At 38.7% G+C, this 17,338-nt stretch overlaps 1 protein-coding gene across 1 annotated transcript; it reads left to right on the top strand.

Annotated features, from left to right (window-relative positions):
* Positions 1 to 548: 548 nt before the first annotated feature.
* snrkb (SNF related kinase b) lies at positions 549 to 15,186 on the top strand. Its single transcript, XM_087798032.1, has 5 exons — positions 549 to 668; positions 1,953 to 2,267; positions 2,578 to 2,972; positions 6,113 to 6,254; positions 12,035 to 15,186. Exons 2-5 carry the CDS (start codon positions 2,056 to 2,058, stop codon positions 12,801 to 12,803), a joined length of 1,518 nt encoding a protein of 505 aa, XP_087654158.1. The 5' UTR covers positions 549 to 668; positions 1,953 to 2,055; the 3' UTR covers positions 12,804 to 15,186.
* Positions 15,187 to 17,338: the final 2,152 nt, after the last annotated feature.

Here is a 17,338-nt window from a genome sequence, read left to right on the forward strand (position 1 = left end):
AATGTATATATAGTTATTTATATATGTATGTATATATATAGATATACTGTATATATATGTTTATTTTTACTGTGCACTTTTGTTGGGGGTACAAAGTAAGGATTTCATGGTACGTAGTACCTATGACAATAAACGCTTTGAATCTTGAAACTTGAATTGAAGTTGAAAACCCTTAGCCAAAAGGGAAATACAAAAGTGAAAGCACTTCGACATTTAGGGAAAACACTTCGACATTTAGCCTAGTTTGTGTATTTGTAAGTAAGTAATGTATATTTGTAGAGTGATTTTCCAGACCAGGATCACAAAGCGCTTAAACAATCAAAACAATACTCAATAAAATATATACTTAAAAGGTCAAGATAACACTAAGAACAACACAGGAGTTCCAGAACATCAAGGAAAAACGCTGCACAAATAAAAAATGTTTCTTGAGCTTGTTTGTTGTGAGCCTTTTCTGTCACCGTAGGGATGCAGTGACGTCACAAGAAATGGGCTCTCTCGGCTGGCAGCTCGGGGGCGAGCGCGCGCCCGCCTCGTGCTCGCGCCTCCTGGGAGGGAGGACCAGTCATGAGGAGAGAGTGAGCTGAGCTGACACACGCGGCAACATGGAGGGTACGGACGGAACCAGCTTTGGCGACACGGTGTGAGCAGCCCCTCTACGGACGACGGTGAGCGACATGTTTGTGGCGTAGAGCGAGTTTTGTGGCGACGATAGGATGAACGGCGCCAAGTGGCCTGTGAGCAGAACTCTTCTGTGAACTCTGAACTCTGAACTATGTCTCACGGTCTGTGACGATGCTGCCGTTTTGTTTGGATAGAGTTGTAGACAAACATGCTAGTGTGATAAACTGCTGAACATGTTACACTGTGATGGCTATGTTGATGGCATCATCCCTTCTAACACCACATTCAAACCCTTTTAACCAAACCAAACACACACACACACACACACACACCATTATACACACACACACACACACACACACACACACACACACACACACACACACACACACACACACACACACACACACACACACACACACACACACACACACACACACACACACACCATTATGGTCTCCTCTTACAGTATTGATCCTGAACTCGAAGTGATATTTGAGACTGTGCATCATCGTCATCATCGCAGTATTTTGTTTCTGTATCATTTGACGTTTTAAATGGTATTAACCTTAAGACGACTTATGATCATTAGAAGACAAATTTAAATAACTATAAAAAAATATAAAATCTATATTTAATTTTTTTTTTTTCCTGCCAGCTTGTCAAGTAAGTAATTTTTATTTGTATAGCGCTTTTCCAGACCAGGGTCACAAAGCGCTTAAACAATCAAAACAACATTCAATAAAGTATATACTTTAAAGATCAAAATAAAACTGATAACACAACAGGAGTTCCAGAAAATCAAGGAAAAGCCTGAACAAATAAAATCGTCTTAAAGTGTTTCTTGAAGGAGTCAGTAGACTCTATAAAGCGCAAAGAGAGAGGAAGATCGTTCCAAAGCTTAGGAGCAACAGCCTGGAAGGATTTCTCTCCTCTGGTCCTGAACCGTGTGCGAGGAACCATCAGTAGATTCTGATCCACAGACCTCAGAGCCCGAGCTGGGGTGTAAGGCTGGATCAGATCAGTGATGTAAGGAGGAGCCTGACCATGAATAGCTCTGAAAGTAAAAACCAGAATTTTAAAGTTGATCCTGAAAGAAACTGGAAGCCAGTGAAGAGTTTTAAGGATCGGAGAAATGTGAGTTCTTCGACTTGAGCAGGTCAGAATTCTCGCTGCAGAGTTCTGAATCAACTGCAGGCGAGACAGCTCCTTCTTGTTAAGACATAAGTCAGACCTTCTTGCATATTCAATGTGTGTTATTAACATCAAGACCAAGCCGCCTGTTCCAGGAGGCAGAAGACTGAATCATATTATCTGTGTTCCACCAGACAACCTTCTAGAACTGAAGAGAGGACTTCATTTTGTCACCCGCCACTACGCCGTGTTTCCTGAATACTCGAACAAATCTACTCTCTCTGCTGCAAGTGGATCATGGAGTATTCTGGACAAGCAACCATGGAGATCGATAGAGGTCGCTCGGATCTCATTGGACTGTACAATCTAGGTCGCACTCTGGGCAGGGGCCACTACGCTGTGGTCAAATTGGCTCAACACGTCAGCACCGGGCAGTTGGTGGCTATCAAAATGATAGACAAGACCAAGCTAGACGTCATGGCGACAAGTCACCTCCTGCAGGAGGTCAGGTGAGTAAGAAACACCTGGAAATGTAAGCTAGATTTAAATTAACAAATGTTTTATGCTTGTCGGCTCTGAATTAGAAAGCAGTGGCAATTGTTTGCCAGATACTACTGATATAATCCATTTTTGGCCAAATCGTATTGCCACAAATGCATCGTAAGACATGCACGTACATGCATCCACAGATCATGCAGATTTTCAAGATAATGTACTTGTAGTACCAATGTACCAATACTAATGAAGTCTAATGTTCTGATTGGAATCTAGGTATCAAAAGCAGCTGGATGATTTCCTCTCCATATTTCCCATATTCAGGTGCATGAAGTTGGTGCAGCATCCTAACGTGGTATGCCTGTACAAGGTCATAGACACGCCCACCACCCTCCACCTGATCATGGAGCTGGCGGAAGGTGGCGACCTTTATGACTACATCCTTCGACACGAGAGAGGCGTGGCCGAAGGAACGGCAAAGCGCCACTTTGCCCAGATCGTTCGAGCTGTCTCGTACTGCCACCAGCTCCACGTGGTGCATCGCGACCTCAAGCCGGAGAATGTCGTGTTCTTCCCACAGCAGGGGGCGGTGAAACTGACAGACTTTGGGTTCAGCAACCTCTTCCAACCTGGGACCATGTTGGCCACCAGCTGTGGGTCGCTGGCATATTCGGCTCCAGAGATCCTGCTGGGAGAGGAGTACAACGCCCCTGCTGTCGGTGAGTCACCCCAAAACTCCTGGGTGTTTGTCTTTACAAGCTTATGTAGCATTGTCTTTCTTAAGGCCTTGACACACCGCGCTGATTATCGGGCGTCTGGCGCTGTCAGGCAGTCAGCGCCCCGAGTCCCGGTCGGGAGTCGGCGTCCTAGTCGGACGAAAAAAGAGGCGGTGCTCGTGTTCAGTCTGGAGTCGAGAGTCTAGAGTGCTAGGTTTAGCGGATCAGGGCAGGACAATGAAACGGAAGTGACTATTGTAAACACTAGGTAAGCAGCGATGGATTAAACTAAGCTTTTATCGAAAACTTCTCACCAATATTATCATGTGAATGAAGCAGATCAATGCGGCGTAGTCTTGACATGGTAATGCGTGTGCGTGCGCACGTCATTAGGGAAGCATCAATTTCAGGGGATCAATACCAGCAAGAGAAAGTAGCACTGTTGCTCCTGCAGCAGTTTTGTCTTGCCTCCGAGTGTTTGTGTGTGAGAAGAAGATAATCAAAACTGTCAAAGGAAATGGGCGACGTCTTGTACATCGTGTAACACTTGCAGCCAGATGTTGTGCAACAGTACACAGATAAGTGTGTGGTTTGTTTCCTGGAGGCGTTTCTGAGAAACAAAAACATCCAAAACGGGCAATCTTTTTGGCTGAAGGAAGAAAATCTATTGACATAATATTCTATTGTAACATTAATAATAAAATAATTGTGTTATTTTCAAAATATAATTTTCTTGTTTTATCATATATTTATGAAAGTTTTGTTTTATTGCGTTTCATTTTTTATATTAAGATTTCTTAGAAAATGTTGTATATTATTATTTAAATAGTTTCGAAAATTAGTATGTGTATTCCATGCTTTTCTGTCATGCTCTTTAAACAGACTGTGTGTCTATTTATTGCATTGTGAGACAAATTAGAAAATGCACACAAAAATAATTATTGTTAGAATAAAATAAAAAATATTCCAGAACAGATATAAATATATATATACATACTAATAATATACTGCATATCAAATGTATTGCGGCAACACAGAAAACTAAAGAGAAAACATTTTTTACATTTTGCTTTCATGTTTAGGAAATAACTCCTGATTCCATTATGCCATAACATTAATGTAGATTTATGTAATCTAATCTTTGTCAATTAAGTTTTACATAAAATGATTGACAGATGTAAGTATTTGTTTCTAAAAGTAGGAACTGTTCTCTCACAACAGTGTTACCCACATAACTTTCGTTGTATAATGTGTCTTCCAGTTACTAAAAGTGACTCAACAGAGATGCAAATATTAAATAACTTTAGTTACTTGATGCAAACGTTCCTCTGAGTCAGCCATTCAAGCGAGCAAAGAGTTCAGCTCAGTGACTCGTGGACCTTAACATTAACCTTGTTGAATTCACAATCCTCTGGTGTGTTGTGTTTGTGTGTTTTTTCAGACAGAAACAGATACTCCTCGGGCTCCTTCAATATAATTAAACATCTTGCATAACATAACAAGAGCGTGGGGTCAGAGGTAGTCGACTTCTGTAGTCTCAACAGACCATATCGGACATAAAAGTTTAAGTTAAAGAGATAAAAAAGGTAGAAACGGATTAACTACTTTGATTAAGGATGAATTAATTGGGTCATCTCACAAATGTCATTGTAACTTCCTGACCACATAGAAGAGTTAGACGAACCGCTCGATGTTAAATCAGATCAGTCTTATGTAGAGTTCAGATTGGAGTTTTCACTGTGCTTAGGAGGCCGCAAGATGTTTAAAGTACCAGACTCATAAGTAGATCCAGCAAAAAAAACAACGTTGCTGTTTTGGAAAAACCTCTGCCATCACCTTGGACAACCAGGACAAAGGCTTTATCAGGCCTGCTGTCCTTCGATTGACCACTCTTCTGCACACATCATCTGAGGGATTTAAACCTGTCCGGGTCTTTAAAGCTCAAAATGCAGGTTTAGTGTCCAGAGTCTATCTTTAGACAAACTGAGACTTAGAAGAACTTGGTAAAACAAGTCAGACATACAATTGAAAGGGTCAACCTATCTAAGATGTTAAGAAGTCAAATTAAGAAGTGTAAAATATTCTAAAGTTGAGCCATCTACTCCAAACAAACAAGTCAGAGTTACAATCCAGGATCTAACTTAAAAAGCTCATAACAGTATGACAGGAGTTCCAACTTGTTAACGAGAACAAGTCTAAATTGCTCCATGGACTTAACCATGGACCTTCACAGCCACATCAAGACCTTAAACTAACCAAATCATAACTAGCCTTAACAATCAATCAGCTCTTTGACTTGGATTCACAACATTTGAATTTGTCCTCTGTACTGATGCTGTGTGTGATATCTTGACGTGTGTGTGAGGAGTCAGCAGTTCACTCGGGTGTGTCATTCCACGGCAGCAGAAGAACACACACTGTTGTTGCATAAGTGTTCTCTTGACAGCCAAGCACATAACAGACACACACATTATGCTTAAATCACTGAGGGCGGTTGTCAGATCCTCATGGGACTTTTAATGTGGTCCAGTGCTCAGTCGCATGCAGGACATCTGCATGGGGGATGACACTGCCTTTTTCAGGTCATCACCTATTACTGTGTCAGCACATGTAGTACCTTGAACAAAACTTTCTGACACACCTAAACATGTGCATTTATTTTTGCTGGAAGGTAGAAAGTTTAAAAACTGGGCACATTAAAAAAAAACTCTCACTCAAAAGTGATCAAAGAAAATGATTAGTATAGTATGTAATAATATATATTTTTTTACCTGGTGGCCAAGAAAAAAATGAGTTTGTAATATCAAGGTGAACGACCTCCATGCCTTGCCGAATTACATATGCTGTGGCAGAGGTTGTTCGCCTTGACCCAGAGACAACGCAATGGTTAATCACTAGGCTACTTTCATTGAAGTAGCATTCTCGTATACAATTCACTCAAAGTGACAGGCTGAAGACTGGAAGGAAAGAGGAAGAAAAGTCATGAAGAAAAATGGTGTAGTTAGGGTTGGAGTAGTAGAGTAGAAACATGTGGTGACTGCGTCATCTGATGTGGAATTGTACGCTATTCAGCAACAAGAAAATATTTAAAACAGTAACAGATATGTTTGGACTGTGGTGATTACTAAGGTTTGTGTGTGTAGATATCTGGTCTCTCGGGGTGATCCTCTACATGCTGGTGTGTGGAGTTCCTCCCTTCCATGAGACCAACGACAGTGAGACCCTGGTGATGATCCTGGACTGTCGGTACTCTGTTCCTGACCACATCTCTATGGACTGCCAAAAGTAAGTGATTAGACTTGTGACCTGCTTTTAAGCAGCCACTTACTGTGAACTTATCTCATTATTTTGATTCAGCGAATAAAACGCCGGAGTGACCGATATATACTCCTGCTAATCAGACCATTAGGATTTTTGCCTACTTATAGTTTCATGCATGCGTCTCACAATCTTGTTGCAACAAAGTGAAAAGTATCATATCAAAGAGATATTTATTTAGCTGATAGTGGTGCATCCAGGATACCATGTAGATGCAAATATATATATATAATTTAGGTTCTTAATCTGCTTAAAATATCTTGTTATTATAACATTTAATTAAATGACTAACAGGACTTTTTTGCTGCTTCTGAGGATGTTTCAGAGATGAGTCTGGTATCATACTGATTGAAAACAAACTGAGGGATATACTGGGGCTCTGTTCTCCATCACCTCAGATGAAGGTCAATAAGCAAACAAACCTTGGAACTCTCTTACACCAGACCTCCGTAACTGTGACTCTCTCCCCCTTTACAAATCTCAAATCAAAACCTACCTGTTCCACATCGCACATCTCTCACAACCCCTTTCATCTGCTGCTACCACCTGGTTTTATGTTGTTCAAATTCTCCACCTCCTAGTTTTATTGTATTGTGTTATTTTATTGTGAAGCGATCTTGAGTTTTTTGAAAGGCACTTTGAAAAAATAATATTATTATTTTATTATTATTAAGTTCATAATGTGTGCTAAGTCTTTAAGCAGCTATGTGGGAATAGTATCCAAAGCCCGATTCACATGGGATAAGTATAACCTCTGGACCAAAGAATGTCTGAGATTGAATCCTGTGCGAATGCGACATGTCTTTGATTTTACCTCCAGCGTTTTGCCTAACAGAGGCTAGTCCAGTGCGCATCCAGGTGTTTATTATTGTAATTGCGCGATTTTCCATCTTGCCGCTGATATGCTACCTTTCGATTTCAGGTAGCATTTCACCGTGAATCGGACCCGGTCTTTATGTAATTTTTCAGGCTGTCACAGTATTTTCTATTAAGATAGTCCATTCGGTCCTCAATTTTGGTCCAAATTCTTTTACGGTGGTGCACCAGCGCACAAGCTCTGCGTAAATCTGCTCCCACGCCATATGTTTGTCCACAATAGATTTGAACATTCGTTGGTATCGGGCCTTGCCCCATACAGATATTCAATTTAGTGTCTTGTCTCAATTCCGGTGATGTCAGTAAAATAGGCTATTTTACAGACGTCACTTATCCCGTGCGAATGTACTTAAAATAACACATAGGTTGGTACAGCCTTGTACTACTTGCCCTTTAAAGTATATACTTTATTGAATATTGTTTTGATTGTTTAAGCGCTCTGTGACCCTTGTCTGGAAAAGCGCTATACAAATAAAAATTACTTACTTACTTACAGTAATTTGTCAATTATGTAATATTCTCTGTCTTTCTCTTCAACTCCCTGATAAACACTTGTGAATAAAAATACTTTTGTTCATATCTATTTCTGGAGGAGAACCAGCTTGAAATACACACATCGGGAACATCTGACCATGAAATGGTCATAATACTGCGTATTATATTATCACATGCTCTGTGGGCAGGGAAGATTACGCTAGCATATTGTGACGCTGTTTTGTGGAGATTCAACCCAACTCACGTCGGGACTGATGGCAGAGTGTGTTTGTGCATTAAACTGGATCTTCAGTTCTGCTGATTCACAGCTTCTTAAATCGGCCTATTATTGTTGTGATTTTCTTTTAACTTTATAGGCCCTCATGCTTTTTCCCAAATGTCTGTTGATATTTCCTCCTGCGAATCTGCATTCCACACTTTTAATTTAGACTGATGACTCTATGGAGAAATAATTTAGCATATTATACATGTATGAAATGATTCATTTTCTTAAATTGATCTTTATCTATTATTTCCTCTTAAGTGGACAGCACAGGTTTCTTAATTTTTGTTTGATTGGCTCTAATGACGTTTCTTATCTTTAGGTATTTACGTGGAATATTATGTCTATGTGTTAGCTCCTCAAAGGATTTTATATGTCCGTCTGCTGACAATAGGTCCTCGATCTGTGAAGTTCCTTTGTTGCTCCAAGGAGTACATTTTCTTTTACACCAGATAGGGCTGAATCTAGAAAGAATTGAGGTCTCTTTGAAATACTCCTGAACTTAATACCAAATATCTACAATATTTCTGACAATTGGATTATCTGTAAAAAATGTTTTTGTTTTTTTGTGATTCTGAGAAAATATAAGGTGGCATTTGGCATTTTAGTGCATTTGCTTCAATGTCTCTCCAAACAAGAGTGTTGCCGGATAAATAATATTGTTCTTAGTTGTACTGCCAAGAAATAACACATCATGTTAGGGCATTTTAGGCCTCATATGGTAGGTACTGGTAACAATCTCAGTCTGGGGCATCTATTGTTACATACCAAGTTGTTAAATATTGGTTTTAATCTACCAGACTTTCCTACAATGGTATATTTTGAATGAAAAATGTATAGGAGTTTTGGTAGCGTGTTTATTTTCGGTATGTTGATTCTACTTATCTGAGAAATGTGGAGTGATGTCCGTCTTTCAATTTTTGAGCTAATAGAATCTAAAACGAGTGTAATTAAGTTCTACCACATTATCCAGGTTATCTGTGATTTCTATTCCTAAATACTTTTTTTTTTTTTTTTTTTGCACAAATAAAGCGCAAGCCTGTACTGGGGGGTTGCTTCTCTCAGTCGGGTCTAATAGTAATAGAGAGGATTTAGTGCTTTAATTGAACTTGTAACCGGAAATTTGGCTAAATTTGTATATAATGTCAGATATTTGGAGAATTTGTTTAATGTAATTTTTAAATAAAGAGAATTACATCATCTGCATATAATACTATTCTGTTCCAATTGGCCTGTATTTATACCAGAGATTTCTATATGATTTCTTATTGGTATGGCAAGGTTTTCGATAGCTATTACAAACAACAAGGGCGATAGTGGGCATCCCTGTCTGCATCCATGACTGATTCTAATTGGTCTTGAAATGTAATTACAGTGGTCCCTTGTTTATCACGGGGATACGTTCTAAAAATAACCCGATATAAATTACTGCGAAGTGATCAGTTTTATTTTTTACAATTATTAGACATGTTTTAAGGCTGTAAAACCCTACACACTTTTATGCACATTTCTCAGACAGGCATTAACATTTTCTCAAAGTTCTCTCATATTTAATCACCCTCCGCCCGAAAAATAAGAAACCAAATGGATAGCCCAAATTGCATTTCCTCGATCCTTAAAACTCTTCACTGGCTGCCAGTTTCTTTCAGGATCGATTTTAAAATTCCAATTCTTACTTTTAGAGCTATTTATGGTCAGACTCCTCCTTACATCAGTGATCTGATCCAGCCTTACACCCCAGCTCGGGCTCTGAGGTCTGTGGATCAGAATCTACTGATGGTTCCTCGCACACGGTTCAGAACCAGAGGAGAGAAATCAGTCAATCAATTAGTAATAATAATTTTTGTTTTGCCTTTTTTGATTTTGTACTTGTGTAGCCAAATTTTTTGACCTCTAATAAATGCTTTTAAAGCTTCCCCTTGCACAGAAGCAAACCTCTCATTGTCATTTATTGTGAAAAAAAAAGAAATTTGATCAACTAAAAATTAAATAAATTCCTTGTCTCTTAAACATTTTAGCTGAAGTTTCCATTTTGGTGGCAAATTTTGGTAAAATTTACAGTGGCATGGTCTAATATTTGAAAACTGTCACATATAATATAATATAGCCACATTTTTTAGGCTTGCTGAAAATGAGTATGTGAGTATGTAATCATTTCTTGAATAAGTATCTACCAGCTTTATCAGAAAGGACTTCTACAACCATGAATGGAACAGATTTCTGAATAAGTGTAGCACCTCTGGCTTGAGTGTTAAAAGGTGCTGAAAAACCTTTCCATTGCTGTTTAATTTTTTTTATCTTCACTTTTTATGCGTTTCTTGCAAAAAAAAACTATGCATTCATTGATTTTTTTCCGCCCTATTACTTGTTAAATATTCTTGTTTTTCTATAAACTCCTGCAGTTCCAGGATGTAAATTTAACATCTACTTCGCCCATCATCCATAACCATTATTTTGTAAACGTTTAAAAAAAAAAAAAAGGAACCCCTTTTCGAGAAATTGTGATAAAAAGGGTGAAGTAAAAAATGCCACTGGACAAAACAAAAACACACACCCAAAAAACCTGAACCATTGAACAGTACTGCCCCATTTAAGATCCAAAATAGCGTCCCTAGATTGTAGTCTAATATATAGCTGGAAATTCTACTTTTTACGTGGAAATCCCCACAAAATTTATTGTCAAGCTCAATATTCACCATCCCTTGATCAGGATTAAAACAAGATTACGTGCACGTAAAAAACTTGGCAACCACTTAACTGTATTCTTTTGAGAAAGAAAAAGAATATTTACAATTTAGAAATTAAAATGTGAACACATGCTAATTTAGAATTAAACTTTTTCAAAATTAAATGTCCATCATACTGCAATTAGTGAAAACTTTACTTCTGTAATTGTTTGAGGAAAGCGTCTACCTCTGATGGTGAGTGGAACACTCGAGTCTTGTTTTACTGTGTCAGAATCAGTTCGGCAGGCACGAGAATTGCGTGTTTTATTCCCAAATTTCTGTTTGACGTTGTTGAACTCCTGCTTCTCAAAGACGTTAGGAGGCAGGTCTTGATGAAAGCAGACTTGTTGATCCTTGTTGTGACTCCTCAGACGTGCTGCTCTCATTATATCCACCTTCTCTTTCTCGCTTATGGTCCTCATGATGAGGATTCTTGGAAGAGCTCTAGCGTCTTGCTTCTGGCAAATCCTGTGTGCTCTCTCATAAGCTAGCCTGAAGCTAGCTAGCTCCAACACCTCCAGTATCCATTTTGCCAAAAAGGCAAAGCTGTCAGTCCCCTCTTTATCCTCGGGGAGATTAACGATCCTTAGATTATTTCGTCTGGACCTCGCCTCCAGATCTGCCACTTTATCATTCACATGTTCAAGAGTCGAAACTTTAGCCTTCATTTGATACCCATTCCATACATTCTCCAATTTTAGTCTTTAGATCTTCAATTGCGTTATCACGCCATCCAACTTGTTTTCAAACTCACTCTTGAATATGTGTATTGCCCTAACCGATGGCGTAAGTAGGGGCCCCGTCTTCACATGGTGCTCTTTCCGAAGTTCTATATCTTCGGTTGAACACTCTTTTTCCAAGTGTCAAAGACAAACCAGGTGCTTTCCGAATATATTTTTGACGTTAAAGTTGGGTTTGTTTGAAAGTGAGTTTAAAGTTCAGGGAGGAGATCGACTGTAACCTATGCCGCCATATTAGAACTCGCTGATGTGGCTTTTAATCATATTGCACGTCTGCAGAAAACGGGGCTGCTTGTTTTTGCACATGCTATATCTACCTTAAATGTAGCAGATAAAAAAATAAGTTCTTAAAATCATACAAATTGGTCAAACTCTCTGTTTTATTGTTCATTAATTATTAATTTACAAAGACTCAACAGAAAAGCATTATAGAACAAAATGTAATATACATTTTGATCAACAAGTGTAAAAAATGCAGATTTGAACCTATTTCTCCACAAGTTACTGTATATCTCAAAGTTCCTTGAAAAGGATGCCTGTCCTTTTTTTGCTCCCCTGGCCAACTTTAACACCCCTGAGCCAAAGGCACCAGATGAACATAGGTGTTGGATGGAAATGGAGGTCTGATGAAACTCTCTTTTGTTTCAGCTTAATCTCAAGGATGCTACAGAAGGATCCGTCTGAGAGAGCCTTGCTGAAGGAGATTGAGTCTCATCGTTGGCTGCAGGGTCTGGACAATGCCCTGCTGACCCCTGAACCTCCTCCCGAGTGGCTCACTACCACCATCTCTCCTAGTTCCTCTCGATCAGGAGCACCAGAGTGTGGCAACCTGCTGACTGTAAGGCAGACGACGCAGACAGGCTTTCCTGGGACCTTGCAGAGGAACCCTAGCCTCACTCTGGCTGAAGATCCTCCTGTGGCCACGAAAGTTTCTGCACTACAGCAGATATGTGAGGTAGAGGAGGAAGAGGAAGAATGTGGACACTCAACAGAGGATTATGTGATTTCAGAACAGCCAATCGGCTATGAAACTTGTCTAGTCAGTGCAAAGTCAGACGCTCCTGATTTGCGAGTCCAAAGTTGCCTAGACACTCCACAGGAAGCGGAACCTGAACAGAACAATAACCTAGACAAGTCTCCCCTGCCTGCTCCAGCTCCTGGACCAGACCATATGCAAATGGAGCAAACAGAGACCAGGGTTGTCTTTAACTGTGACAGACGACAGCCTCTAGGTGGGGTTGTAGGTCAAGAGGATGTTGAGGCCCAGAACGAGTCTGGTAAAAAACACAGTATAAAGATGCGGGACCGAATCTTCCAGTTCCCTCTGTGTGAGAAAGCTTTAACCTTCAACATCCCAGCCCACAACAAGCCCAAGATTCTACCACTGGCCCAGTACAACTGCTGCCAGGTGCTGTAAGGACAACTTGGACCATCAACCCGAAATAAGCTCTTGAGCTGTTCTTGGTCAATGGATGAGCTCTTTCTTCAGCTCAAATCTGGATTTGAACCACAAACTAGTTCTATGAACTAATAACTCCCTGTTTTTGTACAGGTGGACTAGTGTTCTCTCGCTGGTGTCGTAGGAAGCAAACTAGTTAAATTCTAAAACTAACTTGTCATTATTCTATGATTCATCTTTTTGGTTAACCTGTTTTTTTTTACTAGCTGGGTCTCTTTCTTTGGTTTGAGGACTAGCTAACTGGTGGTCTAGTTAGAGAATTTGGTGGGAAATGGAGTACTCAATTAGCCATATTGTGTTTCAGTTAGAAACTGGTTCTTTGGGTGAGATAAACTCACTAGCTAAACAAGTACTTGAGACCAACTAGTGTTTATTTGACAAGTGCACGGTACCAGTAACCATGTGCCCCCATAGTGAATGGGCTACAATTATTGGTAATACGCATCAATGTATTAATGTCCACAAGGTCCGTGTTCTCCCTGAAGGATGGCGTAGTGGCGCGGCACCATCCTGTCCTTATCCCATCACCAGATTGGAATGAAAAATTGAAGTTGAAGGTTTTCCTTGTTTCTTCTTACGGCTTATTCGCACGGGATAAGTATTACCTTTTGTAAATTACCTCCTGTGTGTCGATTTTAAGCACATTCACACGGGATAAGTGACGTCTGTAAAATAGTCATTTTTAATGACATTACCTAGAGATACACCTCTAAAAAGAAGCGCAATTACTAAGGAGAAAGTTAGTGTAACCAAGCGTTCTTCATTTATAGAAGATCAAGTGGACAACTGTTTATTTTCTTTCGTTTCTCAACTTGTGCAGATGCTCAACAGCAAGAGTTGCAGTGCAGGGCGCGCATCTTTTTTACTTTGTTCAAGTGGAACACACCCCCAACAAAAACGAACTTGATCTACTTCCTTTTAAACCTCTTCAAAATAAAACGAACACTGGCCAGTGCCTAGAAGTCTGTTACAGTGGCATATATGCGCCATTCAGAATTACAAACACAGACATTCGGATTCACACGGGATTAGTATTATCACCCGGCCTCTGTTTGGTGAATTAGAGTTGGTTATTTGCGGTGGAATTATAACATTACAAATCACAGACATGGCACATTCACACGGGATTAAAACTCAGACATTCTCCATAATTATTGCAAATTACCAGAGGTCCACAGGTAATACTTATCCCGTGCAAATCAGACATTAGACTGTACTATTAAAGCTAACTCCCAGGTAAAATGGCCTCCATTTGTCTTTCGAACGGGAAAAAAGCAATAGCTTTAACCCCATGAGGGAGGGCCCCGCCCCCCCAGCGCCATACTGTTCCATTTTTCTGGGGAGAACACTGAAGTTAAGAATTACTTCTCCAAGCTAGTAAGTAAGTAAGTCAGTAATGGTTATTTCTAAAGCGCCTTTATAGACCAGGGTCAAAAAGCGTTTAAACAATCACAAACGATACACAGTTAAAATATATACTTAAAAGATCAAGACAAACACTGGAGTTCCAGAAAGTCAGGGAAAAAGCCTGCACAAATAAAAGTGTCTTAAGCTGTTTCTTGAAGGAGTCAGTAGACTCCTTCAAGTGCAGAGAGAGAGGAAGATCTTTCCAAAACTTGGGAGCAACTTTTCTCTTGTCCGGTCCGGAAGCGTATGTGCCGAACCATCAGTAGATTCTGATCCACGGACCTCAGAGCCCGAGCTGGGGTGTAAGGCTGGATCAGATCATTGATGTAAGGAGGAGTCTGACCATGACCATGAAGTTTCCTGGAGCTATATATCCGAGAACTGATGACTCAACTAGCTAACTGTACTTATTAAAGTTGTGTTTATGATTTGGCTGGTGCTAACGGTAGCGTAAACTAATTCTCCAGGAAGACAAAGTAGGGCTTTATATTAAAATTACTGACTAGTTTAACAAGACTAGTCAAGGGGTTGTGTGGACGAGTTACCAATGCTCCTAACTAGTTACTGCGGGTAAGGACTAGTGCAATGACCACTAGGGGCACTGTGGAACAACGACAAGAGAACGCAAACGCATCGTCATAGAGAAGCTCAGTTTCACCAACATAAGCTACACTTTTTTAACACTTGGACTCAATATATGGTAAATCTCTAAATGTCGATGACTACTCTAACTGCAACACAACATAGCAGTTTTTTCCATATAAGTTACACTCAACCTTTATTTCTTAAGAAAACAAAACAATAACATTTTCATCTCGCTGAAAAAGAAGGTTATGTTTTGTATTTGTTTTAACTTCGATTAAATAAATCGTGTTTTGTCTGCGGAGATACAGATGTTCCCCTGACCCCATGTTGCCTTGACTGATCATCTGTATTTTTTTTATTAAAAACAAATGTAATTAAATGTTGTGTTCTGAGTTGATTGTCAGATTTAATCAGTAGTTGATTTGTACTAATTTGATGTTTAATTTTTAATTGTTGGTCAAGCTTTCAGACCCGTTTTCGACTATAATTAACTTGCATGACGCAGCTCTCTCTGGTTTAGAATGTCTTCACACAAATTTAACGTTTTCTTTTTTTTTTTACTTCAAATTGTCCATTGTGTTACCTCCTGAATCCGGAATAAAAAAGGCAACCATAATAAGTAAAACAAATAATAAAATTAATTATATATTATTTTATAGATTATATATTAAACTGTAAGTAATATTGATGAAAAATGAAAAAAGAGTAAATTAAGTAGCGTATAATAGTAATTAACAATAGTGATGACAGTGTTAAGTTATACCTGGTGTTGCAGTGTTCTATGAACCTTACCATCCACCCTGCTGAGAGATGTGTTACTCCATGACTCAACTCTGCCCAACAATGAGCCTGTCATTTTTATCTTTAACAGTAAGTATAACTAAGGCTGTATCATTATTAGATGTCAGACAAGTAGCTCTTGTTCCTTATAACAATGACACTTCATGCTGGTTTTGTTAATGGGTAAGTGATTCATAATACTTTAGATCTTGATTTAACTTTGTGCATTGTTTCTGATTTAAAAGCTGGATTGTCATCCAGTAACATTTCCCATCTCTTGCCATTTGACCTGGTTTGTGGCAAATGAGTTTCCATATTTTCCACATGGAATCATCAAATTTACCTTTCCCTCTGTTTGAGTTGTTTAAATCTACCACACCCTTTTGCCTTGATCACCAACTCCGATTACTATAATGAGTAATTATCAGCTCCATAACCAGCCACTGGATGCAGTGAGTGGATTTGCAGTTGTATTTGCTCAACACAATGAACTGACAACCCTGTGTCCAGGGCCTCATCTTGATTTCCTGATTTCAACATATCTAATTACATTAGATAGACTTTATTAATCCCTCTAAAGATCTCCTTCGGCATTTACGGAATTCTGTTATTTTAACATCTCCCTCTGGATGGGCACCGTTGCTATTTTAAATTTTTGTTTATAAAAAAGCATTTATCTTAGACGTCCCCTTACTAATAATAATATTAATATTAATAATACTAATATTTATCCTCACTTATACCCATTTTATGAGCTCTTTATTCAATTACTTTAGATTACCAAACAAAGTCAACATTAGACTACAACTAGTAGTTAATGACTTTATACTACTGGACCAAAAACTATTCAATTACTTCAGAATAATTTTGTTGTATCTATTTTACCAGCTGTTTCTACAATGATATGAATATGAACTAGAGTTTTTTTGTATTGTTAGTTGAGCAAGAAAATATATATTATTATGCATATATGTGCACTTGATTCTACATTTAGTGAGTATTAATGTGACACGAGAAAAAATCACATTGTCTGAGTTGATGGCGAGCGACAGAGGTGTTCACTTTTGGGGTGAAATGCGCTTCCAAAGCCGCCATGGCATCGTCATATGAAACATCATCATGATAGATAAAACTTTCATCTTTAATAAAATAGTTATTATTTACAGAGGTTTGCATATTTTTATTTTATTTATTTTATTCTATATAAATTTGACATGTCTTTTCAATGTATTGAAATGACTACAAGATTCATAACATGATAAAATAAAATAAAAACCACAGTACAATGTCTCAAAATTCATGTATATGATAGATAAAACCTTAATCTTTAATAATATATAATGTGGTTTATTGAAGTATAAGAAAACTTTGTAGTTCACATAACGTTTACTATTCGATTCGAACAGGAAGTACAGGATCACAACAGCTGCCTTTCTTCTTCTCCTCTACATACATACCAAGTATAATATTATTCAGTAGTGCCTCCTAGCGGTACTCCAATGTAACAACGTTACAGAACACAACAATATCGTTATTATTTAGAGAGGCTTGCAATTTTTCCTTTACATTGCTGTTAAAAGGGGTAATATGACTTCACATCATACTGTATGTAATTGAACATAAAACCCCCACCAAAAACAATGAAATTGAATGAAAAGGTGTTTATTTTGACAAATCAATATCGATAAATAATTGATTGAATAAAAATGTAATTTAGATTT

The sequence above is a fragment of the Callionymus lyra genome, chromosome 8 (genome assembly GCF_982586985.1).
Source record: "Callionymus lyra chromosome 8, fCalLyr1.hap1.1, whole genome shotgun sequence".
NCBI lineage: Eukaryota > Metazoa > Chordata > Actinopteri > Syngnathiformes > Callionymidae > Callionymus > Callionymus lyra.

Coding starts and splice junctions, on each gene's coding strand:
- snrkb (XM_087798032.1), top strand. CDS start 2,056: ATGGAGTATTCTGGACAAGCAACCATGGAGATCGATAGAGGTCGCTCG. Junction 2,268..2,577: donor CACCTCCTGCAGGAGGTCAG/GTGAGTAAGAAA, acceptor TCCCATATTCAG/GTGCATGAAGTTGGTGCAGC. Junction 6,255..12,034: donor ATCTCTATGGACTGCCAAAA/GTAAGTGATTAG, acceptor CTTTTGTTTCAG/CTTAATCTCAAGGATGCTAC.